General features: G+C 38.2%; 1 protein-coding gene across 1 annotated transcript in view; it reads left to right on the top strand.

The window, feature by feature from the left end:
* CDH26 (cadherin 26) overlaps window positions 1-18,871 on the top strand; it is a 44,124-nt gene that overhangs the window by 11,837 nt on the left and 13,416 nt on the right. Inside the window, exons 2-10 of the mRNA XM_034433007.3 lie at window positions 2,342-2,422; window positions 4,910-5,026; window positions 5,472-5,633; window positions 10,128-10,275; window positions 11,963-12,129; window positions 13,261-13,389; window positions 14,645-14,830; window positions 15,803-16,074; window positions 17,499-17,641. Coding sequence (XP_034288898.2) covers window positions 2,342-2,422; window positions 4,910-5,026; window positions 5,472-5,633; window positions 10,128-10,275; window positions 11,963-12,129; window positions 13,261-13,389; window positions 14,645-14,830; window positions 15,803-16,074; window positions 17,499-17,641 — 1,405 coding nt within the window. The remainder of the gene's footprint in view (window positions 1-2,341; window positions 2,423-4,909; window positions 5,027-5,471; window positions 5,634-10,127; window positions 10,276-11,962; window positions 12,130-13,260; window positions 13,390-14,644; window positions 14,831-15,802; window positions 16,075-17,498; window positions 17,642-18,871) is intronic.

Raw genomic sequence — 18,871 nt, 5'->3', positions numbered from 1 at the left:
GTAACCCCCAATTCATATTAGTTTTTAGCCATAAGCATAGAAACGTGGAGTGGTGTTTAGAAAGTCTGAGAGGGTACATAGAATCTCAGTTAAGTGCATTTCTGGAAATATTTCACCTAGGGGAAAATACTTTTGTTGAGAGATAAATGTAATTTCATAGAGTAAGTTATCACCACTGTTTTAGTTGGGGAATGGTCCCCTATTTTGTTTCTTGGACTTTCAGAAAACATAATGCATGGAATTGTGGCAGAACTCTTGCCTCCTTAAATTGTTAGATCTGGCAGGTGGTAGAGTACTTAAACGACTAAGCCACAATGACCACGTCTATTTATAAAAATGATTAAAATCATTTCCTTACTAGTGGCTTACAGCATATTTTAGAGTCCTCAGTAATGGTGATGGGCTTTATAAAATGTCAACAATGATTGGATGTTATGTGAAGTTTCTATAAGTCACTAGTGGGAAAGTGACTGAAGGAGACTATACCCCAATTGGCAATTGGGAAAAACATTATATGGGAAGTAGAAATGTACCATACATTTTTCATAAAAAATATAACATAATATGTCTACCAAAATACATTAAATAACTATTCTTAGCCTTTTTTTCCATTGGAATGGGTGCCGCATAACCTCTTTTCTTAATTATGTATTAGTGTCTTTCTTTCTTTCTTAGTAATATTTTCAAAACATGTAGATAAGTGGTTCAAGACCTGATTTAGAAGTACAAGGTCAACAGTGTAGTAATACAACAAGTTAAACAAGCTTATTGTGCTCAGTTAGACAGAGTTCGTTGCTAATTGACAATTACATTGTAGTTTATATAATCCTTTTAAGAAATGTACAGTCCTAACTAAGCCTTTCTTGCCAAGGGAGATTGTTGGGGGACTGACGCAGAACAGGAAAAGCTGGTAATGTGAACAGACCTGACGCTACTTACTAAGATCATAGAAACACAATATATGTCACAAATATTGAGGAGGAAGTAAATAAATGACTTTTGTTCTTATTCACGGTTGAGAAAACCAGGAGCCCAGTCCTTTAAACATCATTTCTACTTTGAGTTTTCAAACCAACAACTAAATAATAATTCAGGTTTGTTTTCTTTTTCTCAACAAGCAAGATACCATCTCTGTTGTGTCATGTTTTAAATCCTATTGGGTAATACAATAGTTAATTATAGGTTATTTCTAAAGCAATTCCTTTTCCTGTGAAGTGCTGAAGGCATTACATTTACAAGGAAGTTGAATATCAATTTATACTGCATTTGAATTTAGGAAAATAGAATGAACCACCTTGCTTCTTCTATCTTCTACCTCTTTTCCCTTCTCATCTCCTCCTATGCATTCATTTGCTGGTAGCATAACATTGAATCTTCAATAGTACAAATTAAAATCAATCCTATCCTTGTAATGAGGATTTTAAGCCAAAGCTTGAAAACATTCAAGCATGCATCATGGTTAGTAGACATGATGAAGGTCATTAAAGGTTAAAGATTTCCCCTCAAGTCAACCTTGAGTCCAACTCAAGGTTGACGCAGCCTTCCATCCTTCTGAGATCGGTAAAATGAGGATCCAGAATGTTGGGGGTAATATGCTGATTCTATAAACTGCTTAGGGAGAGCTGTAAAGCACTATGAAGCAGTATATAAGTCTAAGAGCTATCGCTACTGCTATGTACCATATTTTTCAGAGTATAAGATGCTCTGGACTATAAGACTGTAAAGCACTGTGAAGTGGTATGTAAGTCTAAGTGCTATTGCTATTAGAGCTATAGGTTGGGCTGGGAATTCTGAAAGACATCCTGGCAATCAAACAAGCTCCATAATACAGCCAAGCATACTATATGGTCATATAATCTCTAGGAGTCCAATTTAACTCAAGACTGGTCTTTATATCTTTATTAAATGAATATTTAATCAAACATTTACAAGGAAGTTGGATATCAATTTATACTGCATTTGAGTTTAGGCAACTGTGGGTTACAGGATTGTGGTTGAATTCTCATGTAATACTTCACCAGGAATTTTAGTCTTCATTTAAACAGCATGGTGCTAAATGGTACTATAATTTGCACCTTTTTGTTTTACTATGCGTGAAAACTGTATTATGTTTAACTTTATATGGTGATGATGAGTTACTAGAACTTTTCCAACAAATTACAGTTAAAATATCCTGTGTTGGTTCAGTAAGGAGACTCAATTGAAGAGAGAAACAGACACACTTGTGGTGTGGTGTTATGTATGGACTTGGCTTGTTTATTTTCTTATAATAGGTCTTGATGTTAGACCCACTTTTGCAATAGTAGCATTTTAACCTTAGTTCTTTTTCCTGTCCATTAAGGTTCTTGCCATCCAGAACTTCCATTATACCCTGGGCAATGACATCATTGTGCATAAGGATCAACCCAAGAGAAGCAAGCAGGTGGGTACACTATTAAATTCTTCAGTGAAGCATACTCATTTGAAAGGTAAAATGAAATTCATAATAAAATTATGTTTCATTCTTGTTTCTTTGAATTGAAATACTCATTGTACTCTGAAGTGAAATATGGATTAGATTCACTCAAAGATGAACTTAATCTGAAACCTGGATCAATAAAGTGCAATTGTTCTATTTTCCGAAACAGACATGATGGTTGGTTCACTAATCATAGTTGGTTTCTCATGACTTTATGCACTACCTGTCTACCTGTTTTAGCATGACAGTGACTACAGCCAGCAAATGTCTGGAAGTATGTTGATAAATTTAAGAAAATTTCAGTTCTGTGATCTATGATTTGCACCCAACCCTCTAATTTTTATTCCCAAAATTCAGGGTCAAAACCCTCTGACTTGGAGAAACTTGATTTTATTTTTTTTTATCCTCATTTCATCCCATCTGCTCCCTGACAAAAGATTAAAAAATTGGAGGCTTAGCTTATTTTGCATTTTTAAACTTCGCGGGTTTATTTTTAAAAATAGAATGTTGCTAGCTCCATCCCTCAGTTATGTCATCTTGCTGAAGGACATGTCCTCTTACTCAGGGGTGGGCTTCAAAATTTTTAGCAAGGGGATCTCTGCCCAGTTGATGGGTGGGCATGGCCATGGTAGGCATGGCCTAGTTGGCCTACTGCACCATGGCGGAGGGGAGGGTTGCCTTCCCCAGGCTCCGGAGGCTTTCCTCAAGCATCTGGGAGGGCAAAAATTGCTTCCCCAGGCTCCAGAAGCCCTCTGGAGGCCGGAAATGGGGCCAAACTTCCGGTAGGCCCGTTTTTTGCTGTCCCCGAGCCTCCCCGCATGCCCTGCACTTACCTGCATCCAAAATGGGCCACGTGGGGACTCCTGGGAGGGGTGGGCGGGGCCAGCCAGGAGTGGGATTTGGGGGTTCTCCAAACTGCACAGAATCTTAGCTAGAGGTTCTCCCGAACCCCTGCAAACCCCCTGCTCTTTCTGCTCTTGTTTTTAAATCCCTTTACTTCATCAGAGAGAACAATACCAGTTCTTCTTCTGCCTTAGGAAGTGAAGGCTGACCTTGTTTGGGCTTCAGTGGTGAATAGAATAGAATAGAATAGAATAGAATAGAATAGAATAGAACAGAACAGAACAGAACAGAACAGAACAGAACAGAATTCTTTATTGGTCAAGTGTGATTGGACACACAAGGAATTTGTCTCTGGTGCATAAGTTCTTGTAAGTGTACATATAAGCAACAAGTGATAAATCACGTTCATAATCATAAAATACAATAATCATAAATCATAAGATACAACAGTCAGTGATAGTCATAGGATACTAAATAAAAGCAATCAACATAAATCATAAGTTACAAACAACAAAGTTAAAGTCATAAGATGCTGAAGGAATAGGTAATAGGAAAGATGAGAAGGATAATTGTAATACATGGTTTAACATTTCAGAGTATAAAACAGTATTGTGGGAATTAGTTGTTTAGCAGAGTGGTGGCATGAGGAAAAAACTGGCCTTGTGTATACTTGTTTTGGCATGCAATGCCCTATATAGTATCGTCTTGAGGGAAGAAGCTGAAACAGTTTATGTCCAGGATGTGAGCGGTCTGAAGATATTTTCACAGCCCTTTTTCTGGCTCGTGCAGTATGCAAATTCTTAATGGAAGTTAGGCTGGTTGCAATTGTTTTTAATCTGTAGTCCTAACTATCCATTGAAGTCTGTGTCTGTCTTGTTTGTTTGCTGTGCCAAACCAGACAGTTATAGAAGTACAAATGACAGACTCAATAATTCCTCTGTAGAACTACTGGTTGGAAAAAATGACAAAGAAACATATTGACTTTAAACCAGAGATATTTTTATTGGGGATTTTACCAGAAACATATAACAGAGAATTGCAATATTTAATTGTGAACGTTTTAACAGTGACTGGAATCGTATTTGCTAAAAATTGGAAAGGAGAAAAGTTACCTACTGATGATGAGATTATTAAGAAAATGATGGAATTTGCTGAAATGAGTAAATTGATATTTGAAATTAGAGAACAGGAAGATAAACAATATTATTTGATATGGGATTTGTTTTATCAATGGATAGATAATAAATCATGGAATTGAAGTATGAAATATGGGGTTGATGTAAAAATAAAATATCTGATTTTTTTTTCTATAAAAGATATAAGTTTCTGTTATAAATTGGTATTTTAGAAATGGATTTATGCACAAGAGAATATGAACTGTTCGACTCACTGTCTGTAATTGTTTGGAATGATGATGGTTTTATGTTTTGTTTTTGTTTTAAAATAAAAAAAAATCTCAAAAAAAATATAATTCCTCTGTACAACTGGATCACAGATGGCTTTCAGAATGCTTCAGAACGTGATGTGAAGATCTCGTGCTCAGTATTTGTTTGTAGAGGACATGTCACAAGAGATGGGTATCATATAATTGAATCCTTTCATTCATAGGATTGGGATCCTTCCAATAGTTTGCGTCCATTGCGTCGAACAAAACGGAGATGGGTGATTACTACTCTTGAACTTGAAGAAGAAGACAAAGGCCCCTTCCCCAAATTGATTGGAGAGGTAAAAACGAAAATGCTGACTTTTTAGCATTACCAACATTTTTCTTCTCTTCTATTGAGCATTGCTGATAGTGAGGCCAAAGTAAATAAGCAGCAAATAAAGGCACATAGGAATGTCTGACTTGGTCCCACATGTGGGATCTATTATCTCCAGCATATTTGTGGACATTTTCTTCATGACCACTAGGCTCATCTGATTTATTCACTTATTTTACATGTTTTCAATTAAAAAATAAATAAACAAAAAGGTAACAAGCTGCAAAGCAAAAAGCCAGCTTGAAGTATAATCTCTATTGCCAAAAATATTTCTGTGTCCTATATGTGCCCGGAGGTGGTAGTAATAGTAGTAGTAGGTCATATTAATAATAACAATAATGATTTTTAACTAAAAGAGTTAAGAATACTTAGAAATCTTACCTAATATTTCCAATCTGTTTTGTTTGTAGCTCTTCAACAAAGCATCCCAAAATACATCCATAAAATATTCAATTAGTGGACCTGGTGTGGATGAATTTCCGGAATATGGATTGTTTTCTATCGAGGATGATGCCAACGGCCATGTATATGTGCATCATTCTATAGATCGAGAGAGGACGCCATCTTTTCCAGTACTTACGTATTTTATAGCGTTTTTCATCTGCTTCAATCTTGAAGAACTCTGTCTTCGGTTAATTGGGGAAAAAAACCATTCCAAAGAAAACCAATCCCAATTAGTGCAACGTTCTCTTCAACCCATCCCAACATACCCAATAAAGTTTGATGAAAGGTGTAATAGATGATCTGCTTCTGAAAAGCAAGGAGGGGAAAGGAGTCACACATAACTCTGGTTTAATGATGAGTCTATAGAATGGGAATTATTATTGGGAAGTCTTGCTAGCTTGTTCATAGCTTTCTATATGTTGTTCCATATATGTGGCATAGAGGGGGTATTCTCAGGAAGCCTTTGTATGATGACTGTTCAGGGTAGGCAGATTCTGTTTTGTCAGTATGTTGCCTGATGTAACCCAGCATTGCATTATCTGTGGTTTTAAAGGTAGGGATCAACATGATTTCAGCCTAAAAATCTATTAGTAAGTGTGCAGCAACTTTAAGAGTTAATCTTCTGCATTGAAATGGATGGCCAGCACTTTAGCCACTGTGTAGCAGCGCTTGTACCAATTGTGTTAGAATAGTCCAATTCAGTAATAACTATGGCATGAGTTAATGTTGCTGGATCAATTTGGGCTAAGTAGGGCCATAATGAAGTATAGGTAGTCCTTGAGTTATGACAGTTCATTTAGTTGTTTTGCCGGTTTCGGATATGGGATATTGGGTGTTTCCTGATGTAATTTCCATGACCCTGAAGGCCTGCTGAGGGAATAGAATAGAATAGAATAGAATAGAATAGAATAGAATAGAATAGAATAGAATAGAATAGAATAGAATCCTTTATTGGCCAAATGTGATTGGACACACAAGGAATTTGTCTTTGGTGCGTATGCTCTCAGTGTACATAAAAAGACAAGATACCTTCATCAAGAATCATAAAGTACAACACTTAATGATAGTCATAGGCAGTGGTGAAAGCTGAATCAGTTTGCTACCGGTTTGCTGGCCGCGCATGCAGAAGATCCTGCTTTTTAGCAAAGTTAAATTGCACGGCACAGGTGATCATCGGATCATAGCTTTTTTTTACTACCGGTTTGAACAAACCAATCGTTTTTATCACTACTGGTTCTACTGAACAGGAGTGAACTAGTAGCATTTCACCCCTGGTCATAGGGTACAAATAAGCAATCAGTAAACAATATCAATATAAATCGTAAGGATAAAAGCAACAAAGTTACAGTCATGCCATCATAAGTGGGAGAAGATGGGTGATAGGAATGGTGAGAAGACTAATAGTAATAGAATGCAGCCTTAGTGAATAATTTGACAGTTTGAGGGAATTATTTGTTTAGCAGAGTGATGGTGTTCAGGAAAAAACTAGTTGTGTCTAGTTGTCTTGGTGTGCAGTGCTCTATAGCATCGTTTTTAGGGTAGGAGTTGAAACAATTTATGTCCAGGATGCGAGGGGTCTGTAATGGTGCCACCTGCACATAGGTTCCCTCAAGGCTGTCATTAGAAAGACTGTTTTTCACAGTTATGACCTTTCCAGCATCCCCATGATCATGTGATCAAAATTCAGATACTTGGCAGCTGGTTCATACTTATGACTATTGCTGTATCCCAAGGTTATGTGATCCCCTTTTGCGACCCTCTGACGAACAAAGTCAATGGGGAAGCCAGATTCACTTAACAACTGGGTTTTTAACTTATCAACTGCAGTGATTCAGTTAACAACTGAGGCAAGGAAGGTTATAAAATGAAGCAAAATTCGATTAACAAATGTCTCACTTAGCAACAGAAATTTGGGGCTCAATTGTGGTCGAGGACTACCTGTAACAGCCAAAGCTGAGGGAAGCCCTCCCTACCCTTGGGATTCATTTGCTGCCTAGGCATGAACTGAAAATCCTAGGGATTTGATTCTTTAGAAGGAGTGTGACTTCCATCCAGAACAACTAAAAGTGTTGCTGGGTACTGTGTTTGTTCTGGGGAACAGCAGTTTTATCTTGCAGAGATTTTATCTGAGTTTGTTTTACCCCCATCCAAATCCTCAAAATTTCCAACCATCAGTTTATGACTTTCCTGGCATCTACGGATTGGCCTGGGTGGAGATATAAAGGTGGATATCATCAGCGTAATGAGCATCCCTCACCCTGAACTGAGAAATGGTCGAACAGTTTCCGAACTTCTCTCCTAATGGAAATATTTTCTATTATTTCATCTTGGGTTGGTTGATAATTCCTAGGAATTAATTTTCAAGAGCTCTTTTAGTGGTGATTTTGTAGTAGTTATGCAGTAGGGTATGCCTGTTGACCAGTGTCAAAAATTTGCCTTCTGGCAAACCTTTAAATCTTAACAAATGTTGGTTTTGACCTTTTGCTCAGCAAACATGTGACAAACAGAAAAAAAATTCAAAAATGGGTTTGCTTAATTATCCTTAAACGTCAAATACGGTTGTTTCTAACCTCAAAAATAAACAGGAGCAACAATACATTTCCCTGTTCCTGTTTCAAACAAACAAAAATTCTCTTATTTCCATTCAAATCACTGTAGTGCTAAGTGTTCAATTATGGTGACAACATTACCTCATTCTGGTTTCTAGCACACTTATTATTGATTGTAAGTGAGATTAAAATTTTAAAAGAGAAATGTTTGTCAACTTCTAGAGAATCATTTTCTATCTAAATTACTAATTGATCATGGGAAAAAAGGAAATAGTTTTCCATAGTTCATTTCATAATTATATAACAAGACTATATCTTAGTACATAATCAATTTTAGTACATAATAATCAACGTTTGCACATCCTACAGTCCAGCTGCTAAGTCACGAATGAAATATTCCTGGTCTGTACTTTTCTTCATTTCATTTGTACCCATTATTTTGTGGGTAAACTCTTAAATTAGATTTTTAAGGGTAGCATAGTTCATAAGGATAGTTGAAAAAACAGCCAATGCTTTGTTATTTGTACAGACCAGACAACCCTCCTCAGTGGTGGGTTTCAAAATTTTTTACTACCGGTTCTGTGGGTGTGGCTTGGTGGATGTGGCATTGCTTGGTGGGCATGGGTTGGTGGGCGTGGCAGGGGAAGGATACTGTAAAATCCCCATTTCCTCCCGATTAGCTGGGATTTGGGAGGCAGAGAATAGATGGAGGCGGGCCAGTCAGAATTTTTATTACCAGTTCTCTGAACTACTCAAAATTTCCGCTACCGGTTCTCCAGAACTGGTCAGAATCTGCTGAAACCCACCTCTAATCCTCCTTTCAGAAATATTTCCTTACCAGATTCCTCAGTGCCTTCTACAGTGGCAGAGATTTTAAAGTATTTGAAAGCTTCTTAAAAATTCAGGGAGACATTTAGACATATATCTGCCGTGAAAGTAGTCCATGGTTAATTGGATAGCACAATCGAACATCAGGAGTTGACCACAGGAAATGTTTGATTACGGTTTGTATTATGTCATAAAATGCATTATAGTCAGGGTGGATTTGATTTAAATCGAGTTGATTTAAATCACAATTTAAATCATGATTTAAATCACTAGTAAAAAGGCTTGATTTAAATCAACTCGATTTAAATCATAATTTTTAAAGAGCAACTGTCATCTCTGCTACTCCTTTGACCCACTGTTGACTCACCGATAGTCCCAGTGTTGCAGAATATACAGCCTCATGCGACATAACTAAGCTCCATTTCATGCTGAATAAACTAAATTATTTATGTATCTTAAATAGAAAACTATCTTACGATAGATTTTTACCCCAAAAGTTTTTTATTAAAATAAATTCGATAAAAATCAAAAAAAAATCCGATTTAAATCAAAAAAATCTGATTTTTTTGATTTTTTTTAAAAAAAATCATTGATTTTTATCCACCCTGATTATAGTAATGTGTATGTCATAAAATGTTTTATTAAATTTGCCAAATTTCAATTCCACTCGAGTTGTGGTTCAAAAAGATTTGCTCTGTGATGCATTGTTTCACCCAGTTGAAAGTTACAGACATGAGTTTACATAGTATGAAGATTATGGTGAGCCTTGGGAGGCTAAAGTGAAGAGGCTAGATTTTATATATAGCAAAAAGGATGATAATTCTCATCTGATTTCATCTAAACCTCAGCCCTTGTTTGCTGAACTTTTAAACTCATTATAGTTTTCCCCAAGCTAATGGCTTTAAGGTATTTGAGACTGGAAACCTAATCATGAGGCCAAAGACTGCTTAGTTCAATTAATTTATTGATTATATTTTAAAGTACAATTCCCTGATATACTTGGAGGCTTATCACAGATTTTTAAAAGCCTAAGGGGGAAAAAACACCCCATAAAATCTCTCCTCTGGATTCAACAACCTTTGACAAATTGAGGCCATACCCACATATATGGCTCCCCTTCATTTGAACTATTTAGTATGGCTCCCAGTGATCAAGAGCTTGTCTGTCTTTATTATCAAGAAAAATATTTTTTGCTTTGTCTTATCCCTTTTAACCTTGTTTTTTAATTAATTATTTACTATTTAGATACGTTTTGATGTTCACGATAGAATGACTGGAGCAATACTAGACAATTCCTTGTTCTTCAACATTCAGATTAAGGATATAAATGACAATGCTCCTGAATTTCTCCAAAAGGAATTTAACATTAATATAAAAGAAAATCACAACAAAAGTGAGTATCCTTGAAAATCTGGGCAGTATCAGGCAAAACTGGATCCATTGTTTTTCACTTTTATATAGATTTTACACATTTTTCTTTTCTTGGCTATGTTGGGATCTAAATGCACAAAATCTGAGGAGATGTCTCACAATATACATAAATAAATACATTCACCCTCACATACATTACATATACTTTCCTGTTTCACTATTTTTTTTGACTAAACCTAGCCCTGTATTATGCCATGCCCTTTATTATGCCATGAAAGAAGGTTGAACAAAGTTTTCCCGTTTAGAACCAAAATATGTTATTTTTTTTCACCTTAGTTCATCTCACCTCACTTCATCTCACCTGACCTTATCTCAATTTGAACCTCTCCTCTCCTCTCCTCTCCTCTCCTCTCCTCTCCTCTCCTCTCCTCTCCTCTCCTCTCTTGCACTCCCATCACTTCCCCTCTCCTCCTCACTCCACTCTACTCCACTTTGGAAGGAGACCTTGGAAGAAGAATTCTACTGTCCTGTATTATCCATTGCACAAACCATATGCTTTCTTGAACCTTTCTTGCTGTTTCAATCATTATTCTTTTTTTTAATTTTCAAGGATTGTTTTACTGTCATGATGAAATCTATATTTCTCCTTTTTCATTTCCACTTACAAATGCAACAACAATATATGATCAGTAGTGACAGCCCCACAGGGAATATGCAGTTGAATGTGTCATTTAGCTACATGCCTCAAGATAATATCTAATTTATTTCCTGGTTTAACAAGGAGACATAACCAAGTTCCTTTCCACAATCAACTATGTATCGGTTTTAGTACTAAATCGGAGATAGTTACTCATATATGTCCAGCTTGTCCAATCTATCATCCATGGAGAGCAGAATTGAATAACCTCTTTGATAGCAAAATATTTATATTGCCACCAACAAACAACAATGTACTTTTTAGTAAGTGTTCAGTACACTTAATGTTTCCAGGAAAATAGCTGAAATGGCTAACTCTGTTTCTGTTGGTATCAATTCAGGGGTGAAATGCTATCAGTTCGGACCAGTTCGCCGAACTGATAGTAAAAAAAAAAAAGTTCCGAAGATCAGCTGAGTGATGCATGATCGTCGGAACTTTTTTTTTTTTTTACTTTTTAAGCATTTTTTACTACCGGTTCTCTGCATTTGGTGCACACTGTGCATGCATGGCCAGCAAACCAGTAGCAAACCGGTTCAGATTTCACCATTGTTTCAAATGTCACTAGAATCAGTTGGAATTTTCATACGCTAAATTTACCATCTTCAATTATTGTACCTTACTCCCATCCTTTTTTTCCTTTAAGATATTAATTAAATAAATGGATTATAATTAATTTTATTGTACATTGTATATGGACCCTTCGTCCATATATTTTAAGCTGTTGGGCTTTTGCTATAATAAAGCCCACCTATTTGTCCTTGCAGCCCTCTCTGAAGATGGGAAAAAGGAGATTAGTATTTTATTTTCCTCACATCATATCCTTGTCTAGTAAGATCTAAGACTAGATGATTGTATAGTTGGCATATATGGGTAGAGAAGGACCTTTTCTGGACAGAAACACTAGGTAGGGGTAATGTCCTTGTGATGTACACTTGAAAATACATATTCTGTCCATAGATCTCAGTGAAATACACAACATTGTTGTAATGTGCTTCAATTTTCCCTGTTGTAGAGGAACCTGTTTTCAAAGTCACAGCAGTGGATAAGGACCAAGAAGGTCTTGAAAATTCTCAAGTGGTATTTTGCCTGGTCTCCCAAACCCCTGGCCTAAAGCCTCCTCTTTTCACCATTGATTCCACTAGTGGCTTAATACACATTACACAATGCTTGGATTATGAGGTACAGTCCTTATGAACAAACTTACAATGATGCTTACTTGAGATCTATATCTTGGCATGCATACTTTCCGGTAAAGCCATCCAATAAAATTTGTATGTCGCCAGTGCTTGTTGATTCTGTCTTCTAGTCTTATAGGTGAATTGCTAACCTTAATCCATCACCTTAAACTAAATGCTCATCTTAGCTTTTCGGAGTATTGCGAATGAACAGTTTAGTGAAATTGAAGGAATGTGGATAGAGCTGGTATGTGGAGCCTTGGAATTGACTAAATTTAACTGCACGTTAGCAGATCACAGAGCTATATTGATCTATTTTCTCCTAGCTGGCCCAACTTGTGAGTTGGTAGATAAAATAAGATAAAATAAGAAGTAAACACCCATGTCTGGCACACAAATCTCCTTGCAAGATAAGAGACTAAAAATGCATATTATTTGTACAGATATTACAAGATAACATTTCAATTTGCCTAACACAGGGATCTGCAACCTTAAACACTCAAAGAGCCATTTGGACCCGTTTCCCACAGAAAAGAAAACACCGGGAGCCACAAAACCCTTCCCGTGCCTGACTATTTCTTGAGCGGCCACAAAACTAGCATATGTAGTTGAATTAAACGTTCTGTTTTCTTTTGAAACTTTTCTTTTCTTGGATTTATCCATGTTTGGCCTACCAGGGGTTGAAAAGCTCAATAAATCGTGTGCCGGCTGTGTCGCACATTTTGAGTGACAGAGAGCCGCAGCAGAGGGGTGAAAGAGTCACACGTGGCTCCAGAGCTGCAGGTTGCTGACCCCTGGCTTAACACAACGGTTCTTTACCAGAGTTTTAACTTATGGCTATAGAATATCATGCAAATACAAAATATGTTTCAGAGTGAATGCGTGAAACGGATATTTTGATAGATGAATCAAAGTGATTCTTATCTATTTGACAGAACTTTGTGTATTAAACTCCTGCATCTCATATAGTCTACTTAATCACAATCTTATATTTTGCCACTGTCGTTATTATTTGGAGGACTGCATTTTTAGGGAGGAATTACGCAAACCACCCTTACTTTACAATTTTTCCAAAGGATAACGTCAAATTTCTTTTGATAAAAAGATCCTTTTCTTAAATTTTACTATCATTTAGGCCAACAGGAATTTCAAACTTGTGATCAGGGCTTCAGACCGTGGATCTCCATCCTTGTCGTCCACTGCAACGATCAACATTGCCGTGGAAGATTCTAACAACAATTTGCCTGTGTTCATTCAAGAAAATGTAAGATGCTTAAGATTACTACTGACAATGTGAAAAACTACTTGGCCCAGCCATAGAAAATAAAAACATCTTCCTTTAACTCATATTTGCAGCCCAGAAAACAAGATTTTTTAAAAAAGTAATAAAGCATGCTTTCTTTTTGAAGTCTTTCTTTTTGTGATGGTTAGGGGCCCTTGCATTCTTCGAAATGTTGCTGAAGTACAATTTCCATCAATTCAGCCAATATAGCGTATGGGGAAAGATCTCAGGATCTATAATTCAGCAACATTTTTAGGCTATATATTGCCCACGTTGGTAAACTACTGTATTTTTCGGAGTATAAGACGCACTGGAGTATAAGGCGTACCTTAGTTTTTGGGGAGGAAAATAAGAAAAGAGCTGATTGGCAGGTGGATCGGCCTCCCGGAATAGCCCCAATCAGTTGTTCCCAGAGGTGAATTTTAGCAACAGGTTCCGTGGTTGTGTGCTCTGTGCCTTGCTTTTTTTTTTTTTTTTTTGGCTTTTTTTTCTGCCTCTGAAACTTCTGAAACTCCATTTCAGAAAAAACTTTTTCCTGCCTCTGAAAGCCTCCAAAACAGAGCTTCAGAAAAAAAGCCTCTGAAGCTCTGTTTGGGGGCTTTTTTTTCTGAAACTTCGTGTCTGATGCTTTTTTCAGCCTCTGAAACCTCCGTTTGAGAAGCTGGGTGGGGCTACATTCGGAGTATAAGACATACCCAAATTTTCACCCTCTTTTTTAGGGGAAAAAGGTGCATCTTATACTCCAAAAAATACGGTATGTAAGGAGCGAGCATAGAATCAGTTTTGATTGGGAAGTACAAATTAAGAATGGTAACCCTATTGTTGCTTCCTTAAGCAGAATAAGAATTCTGCCGTGACAATTTTATGGGACATCATTATTTATTAACGTATTGGTCCAAATATTAAGGTTTATAGCAAGGAGGTCCTTTTGATTTCTCTCCCTAGGGACAGGCCAATGGTAAAATTATTTTCTTCTATGTGGTTTTCCTGAGTTGGAAGAATGCATTGTAACCGTTTCATTCAGAAAGGAAAGCTGCCATTTGTCCATGCCAGAAAAGGAAAGTGGTAAATGTTATTGGAATAGAGGGGATCTTACTTTTGGCTTCTTACCATTTTAGAGAAGCTCCATGTATCTTCTGCCTGCATAACCCAACTTAGGCTTTTGTCTCTTGGTCAAGCAAGACAATGTCAGAAATTATATTTTAGGTGTCAGATAATTCTTTCTTTGTTTTCCAAGTATCGTGCAGACGTCCCAGAAGGTAAAACCAAAGATAATATCCTTCGCCTCAAGGTGGAAGACAAAGATAGTCCTAATACACCTGCTTGGAGAGCCAAGTATACCATAAAGAAAGGAAATGAAAGAGGAAACTTTGCCATTGTGACAGATCCTAAAACTAATGAAGGTGTTTTAAGTGTCATCAAGGTAAGGCAGGCTGACAAACATAGAGATAAGATTTCTAGAGTCACTTCACTGGCTATATTGACTGTGGGACATGCAGTGCCACTCAGGGGTGGGTTCTAAAATTTTTTACTACCAGTTCTCTGGGCATGGCTTATTTTGTGGGCATGGTTTGATGGTCCTGTGACAATTATTTAGGCAGAGGTACTGGTCTACCAGGCTTTTAACTGCTTGTAGAGCTATACTGGTCTACCCATTTGTTCTTGGAGCATCCTGGTCTACCTATTTGTTCTTGGAGCGTCCTGGTCTACCCATTTGTTTTTCGAGCGCACTGGTCTATCACCACACTGCCTTTTAACACTGATCAGCTGTAGGGCAGCCCTTTGAAGCCCTCTGGCAAGAGTTTAAACAGTTTTTTTCCTTCCAGCTGATCAACTGGGACTCGGCAGCGAAAAATTGGGGGCAGGGCCAAATAAAAGGTAAGAATAACGTGGGGGAGGGGCAGGAGGGCCCAGCTCCCGAACAAAGAGAACCGGTTTACTGACGTCATATCGTCACCACTACCGGCTCGGCCGAACCGGGCCGAACCAGGAGGAACCCACCACTGGTGCCACTCCTTTGGATCAGAGGTGGGTTTCAGCAGGTTCTGACAGTTCTGGAGAACCGATAGCAGAAATTTTGAATAGTTTGGAGAACCTCTGACTGGCCCCACCCCTATCTATTTTCTGCCTCCCGAGTCCCAGCTAATCGGGAGGAAATGGGGATTTTGCAGTAACCTTCCTTGGAGTGGGGTGGGAATGGAGATTTTACAGTATCCTTCCCCTGCCACCCCAACGAAGCCCCGCCCACCAAGCCATGCCACGCCCACCAAGCCACACCCACAGAACCAGTAGTAAAAAATTTTGAAACCCACCACTGCTTTGGATAGTATCTGATTTGGAAAGATGCAAGAGAAGTCAGAATGTATTAATGGAAACTTTTGTGTATGTTTTTCAGCCTTTGGCTTATAGTACACCTTCTGAGAGAAGACTTCTCATTGTTGTGAAGAATGAAGAGTCCTTCTTTATATGCCAGAGAGGCTTTGTGAGCATGATTGCTTCTCCACAATTGTCTGAAGTGTCAGTGAGCATTAACGTCACTGATGAAAACGATGCCCCTCAGTTCAATCCTCCAATTCTTAAGCTTTTTGAAGAAGAAGGGGTGACGCCAGGAACCAGACTTGTACAATACGAAGCTCAGGATCCAGACACAGGACAACACAAGATGAAGTAAGCTTGTGTCATGGCTGGTGTTCCCCTGTGAACGTTGCTGGAGATCTCTTGAAGTAGCTTTCTTACATTTACTCCTTAGCACAAACACCTTCTAGATCAGGGGTGTCAAACTCGATTTCATTGAGGGCTGCATCAGAGTTGTGTTTGACTTCTGGGGGCTGGGGTGGGCATGGCCAGGGTGGGCATGGCCAGCTCGACGTCACTTGTGTTGAGGGCACCTGTGGTGGTCCAAGTGCTCTGCCAGCGAAAATGGGCTTCTGGGCTCTGTTTTTGGCTGCCACGGCCTCCTGCAACCCTCTGCCAGTGAAAATGGAGCTTGAGAGGGCTACACACGGCCCACCCAAGCTCCATTTTCGATAGCAGAAGCACCATGGGCCAGTCCTTTGCTGTTTCCAGGGTGGCCCCACTGGCCAGATCTAAGTACCTCACAGGCCGGATCCGGCCCCCAGGCCTTGAGTTTGACACCCCTGTTCCAGGGGTGGGTTCTACTTACCTTTACTACCAGTTCATAGTGGCGCCACGCGTGCACTTGCTTCACTCGCGCACACTCTTCTGCACATGTGCAGAAGCTTCTGCGCATGCGCAGAAGTGTTTTGGTGATGTCGGGGTCAGTGGGCGGAGCCTCCCACTGGTTTTACTACCGGTTCTATAGAACTGGTGTGAGCCGGGGGCAACCCACCACTGCCCTGTTCTAGATCATAGCTTTTTCAATGGACGTATCCAAGCACAGAATACATTTTTCAGGTAGTTTTGCCAAACTTATTTTTGTTACTTTTTGACAGAAGGAACATCCATCGTTACCACCACCATCACTTTTTAAATAAAACATCAAAACAACATGCATTTTTTTGGGGGGGGGGGCGAATACTCAAGTTTTCAAAGCAAATCATGTAGATCTAATGATTTAAAAGTGGGATGAATTGGCCAATTCCACCTTGTTAGGCTTATCAGTTTTATATTTGGGTAAAATGTAACGATATAATCTCACTAAAAACTTCAGATTTGACTAGGTCAGGAAACATTATAATCTAGTCTAGAAATGCTCATGCTATTGCTATTGCTAGAATCCCACTCCCCTAATTCTCGTCTACAGAGATTCTCAGTCGCTAAAAGAATGCAAACAGCCAGCTGTCTGCAAGGAGTATAAGTCCTTCCATTCCCCACCATCCAGTCAGAGCCGAAGAAGCTTCTTGGATGAGAAGCGAAACGTCTTTAAAGAAAAACCAGAAAGTCCAGACACCTCTTGAAAAAAAGAACCTTGGGGCTCCCCTAATTCTTGTTTGGGAAATTAACTCTCATAATTACACAGTAGACTCCGTCAGAGGAACTTTCATCTGTTCTTTTTAAGATTAAAAGTTTATTGATCTGTTCTTTATATTCTTTGTTTGTCACTCATGTTTAAAACATTTGCTTTTTTAAAGATATAAAGTAGTGTCAGATCCAGCTGGTTGGGTGACGATCGATGAAAATTCTGGAATTGTGACAGCTGCAAAAACTCTTGACAGAGAATCCCCATTTGTGAACAACAACATGTACACCATTGTGATTCATGCCACTGATGATGGTAAGTTTATTCTCTTTGTTTATTTGTGAGTTCTTGAGTTTAGGCGAGGTAAAGGCTCAGCAGGAATTCAAAGTCATCTCGAAGTCATTCTAATACAGTTTCGGAACTGGTTTTCTCTATGTGTGTTGTAAAAGTTGTAATGCTAGTATCTTTCTCAAAGGTAGCCTTTTCTAGGTATTGTACAAGTGTTGACACAATTCCCTAGCCCATAGGAAACATCACTATATTTGTGATGTTTGTGTTCCCATTTGTAGGATTTTATTTATTTATTTATTGGTTCGATTTATATGCCGCCCTTCTCTGGAGACTCAGGGTGGCTTACAATGCGTTAAGCAATAGCCTTCATACTTTTGTATATACCTGCTTAGTAGGGCTTTCGGCCCCCCCTAATTGGTGTTCTTTTTTATACAAAGTCAGCTAATTGCCCCCACAATCCGGGTCCTCATTTTACCTACCTCGAAAGGATGGAAGGCTGAGTCAACCTTGAGCCTGGTGAGATTTGAACTTGCAGTAATTGCAGGCAGCTGGTGCTATTTAACAGCACTTTAGTCTGCTGCGCCACCAAGGCCCAAGGATGTATGTTTCACTATGTCATGCATGTAAATAGATCAAGAAATTTAAAATTTAGCCTGTTATTTGGATCTGAATCATTTAATCAAGTTCGACTTTTTTATGATTAATGGAGGATTTTTATTGCTGTTGTTAAAAATAATAGGATGCTTTAAATGCCCACAAAGGAAAATATGAACAAAACGATAAGGGTTTCTTCCATTTATTTTTAAGATGAGAATCTTAAAATGCTTTTCTGTCATAAACCATCTCTTGAAACTAGTTCAATTCTGGCCCACTGATCTGTCCATTTATTTTGAAGGATGCCCAGTTGGAATGATGGATGAGGACTTTAAGTTTAGAACATATAGGATTTCTATATTGATAATAGAGGTGGCCTCTCAAAGACAGTGATGTGAAAAGTTTGCTGAGGAGGTCAGATGTCTACCGTAAAAGTTAAAATCCATCATCACATTCAGTGGTGCATTACATTTTTTTCAGAACTATTCTTACCATTCAGGTTTTGTGGTGGGTTGTGCCTTAAAAGACAGATAAGACCAAAAGACTGGGGGGAAAGTGAGGTGGGGGAGGGAGAGGAAAAAATCTGTATTTGACATAGTTGGATTTGCACTAATAAAATTAATAAAAATGTAAATAATGTCTCCATTAAGAAGAACTGAT

This window comes from Pantherophis guttatus, chromosome 3 (genome assembly GCF_059756535.1).
Source record: "Pantherophis guttatus breed Tessera chromosome 3, ASM5975653v1, whole genome shotgun sequence".
Classification (NCBI taxonomy): Eukaryota; Metazoa; Chordata; class Lepidosauria; order Squamata; family Colubridae; genus Pantherophis; species Pantherophis guttatus.
The sequence above is the reverse complement of the archived record's forward strand: the minus strand, read 5'-3'. Positions and strand labels throughout refer to the sequence as shown.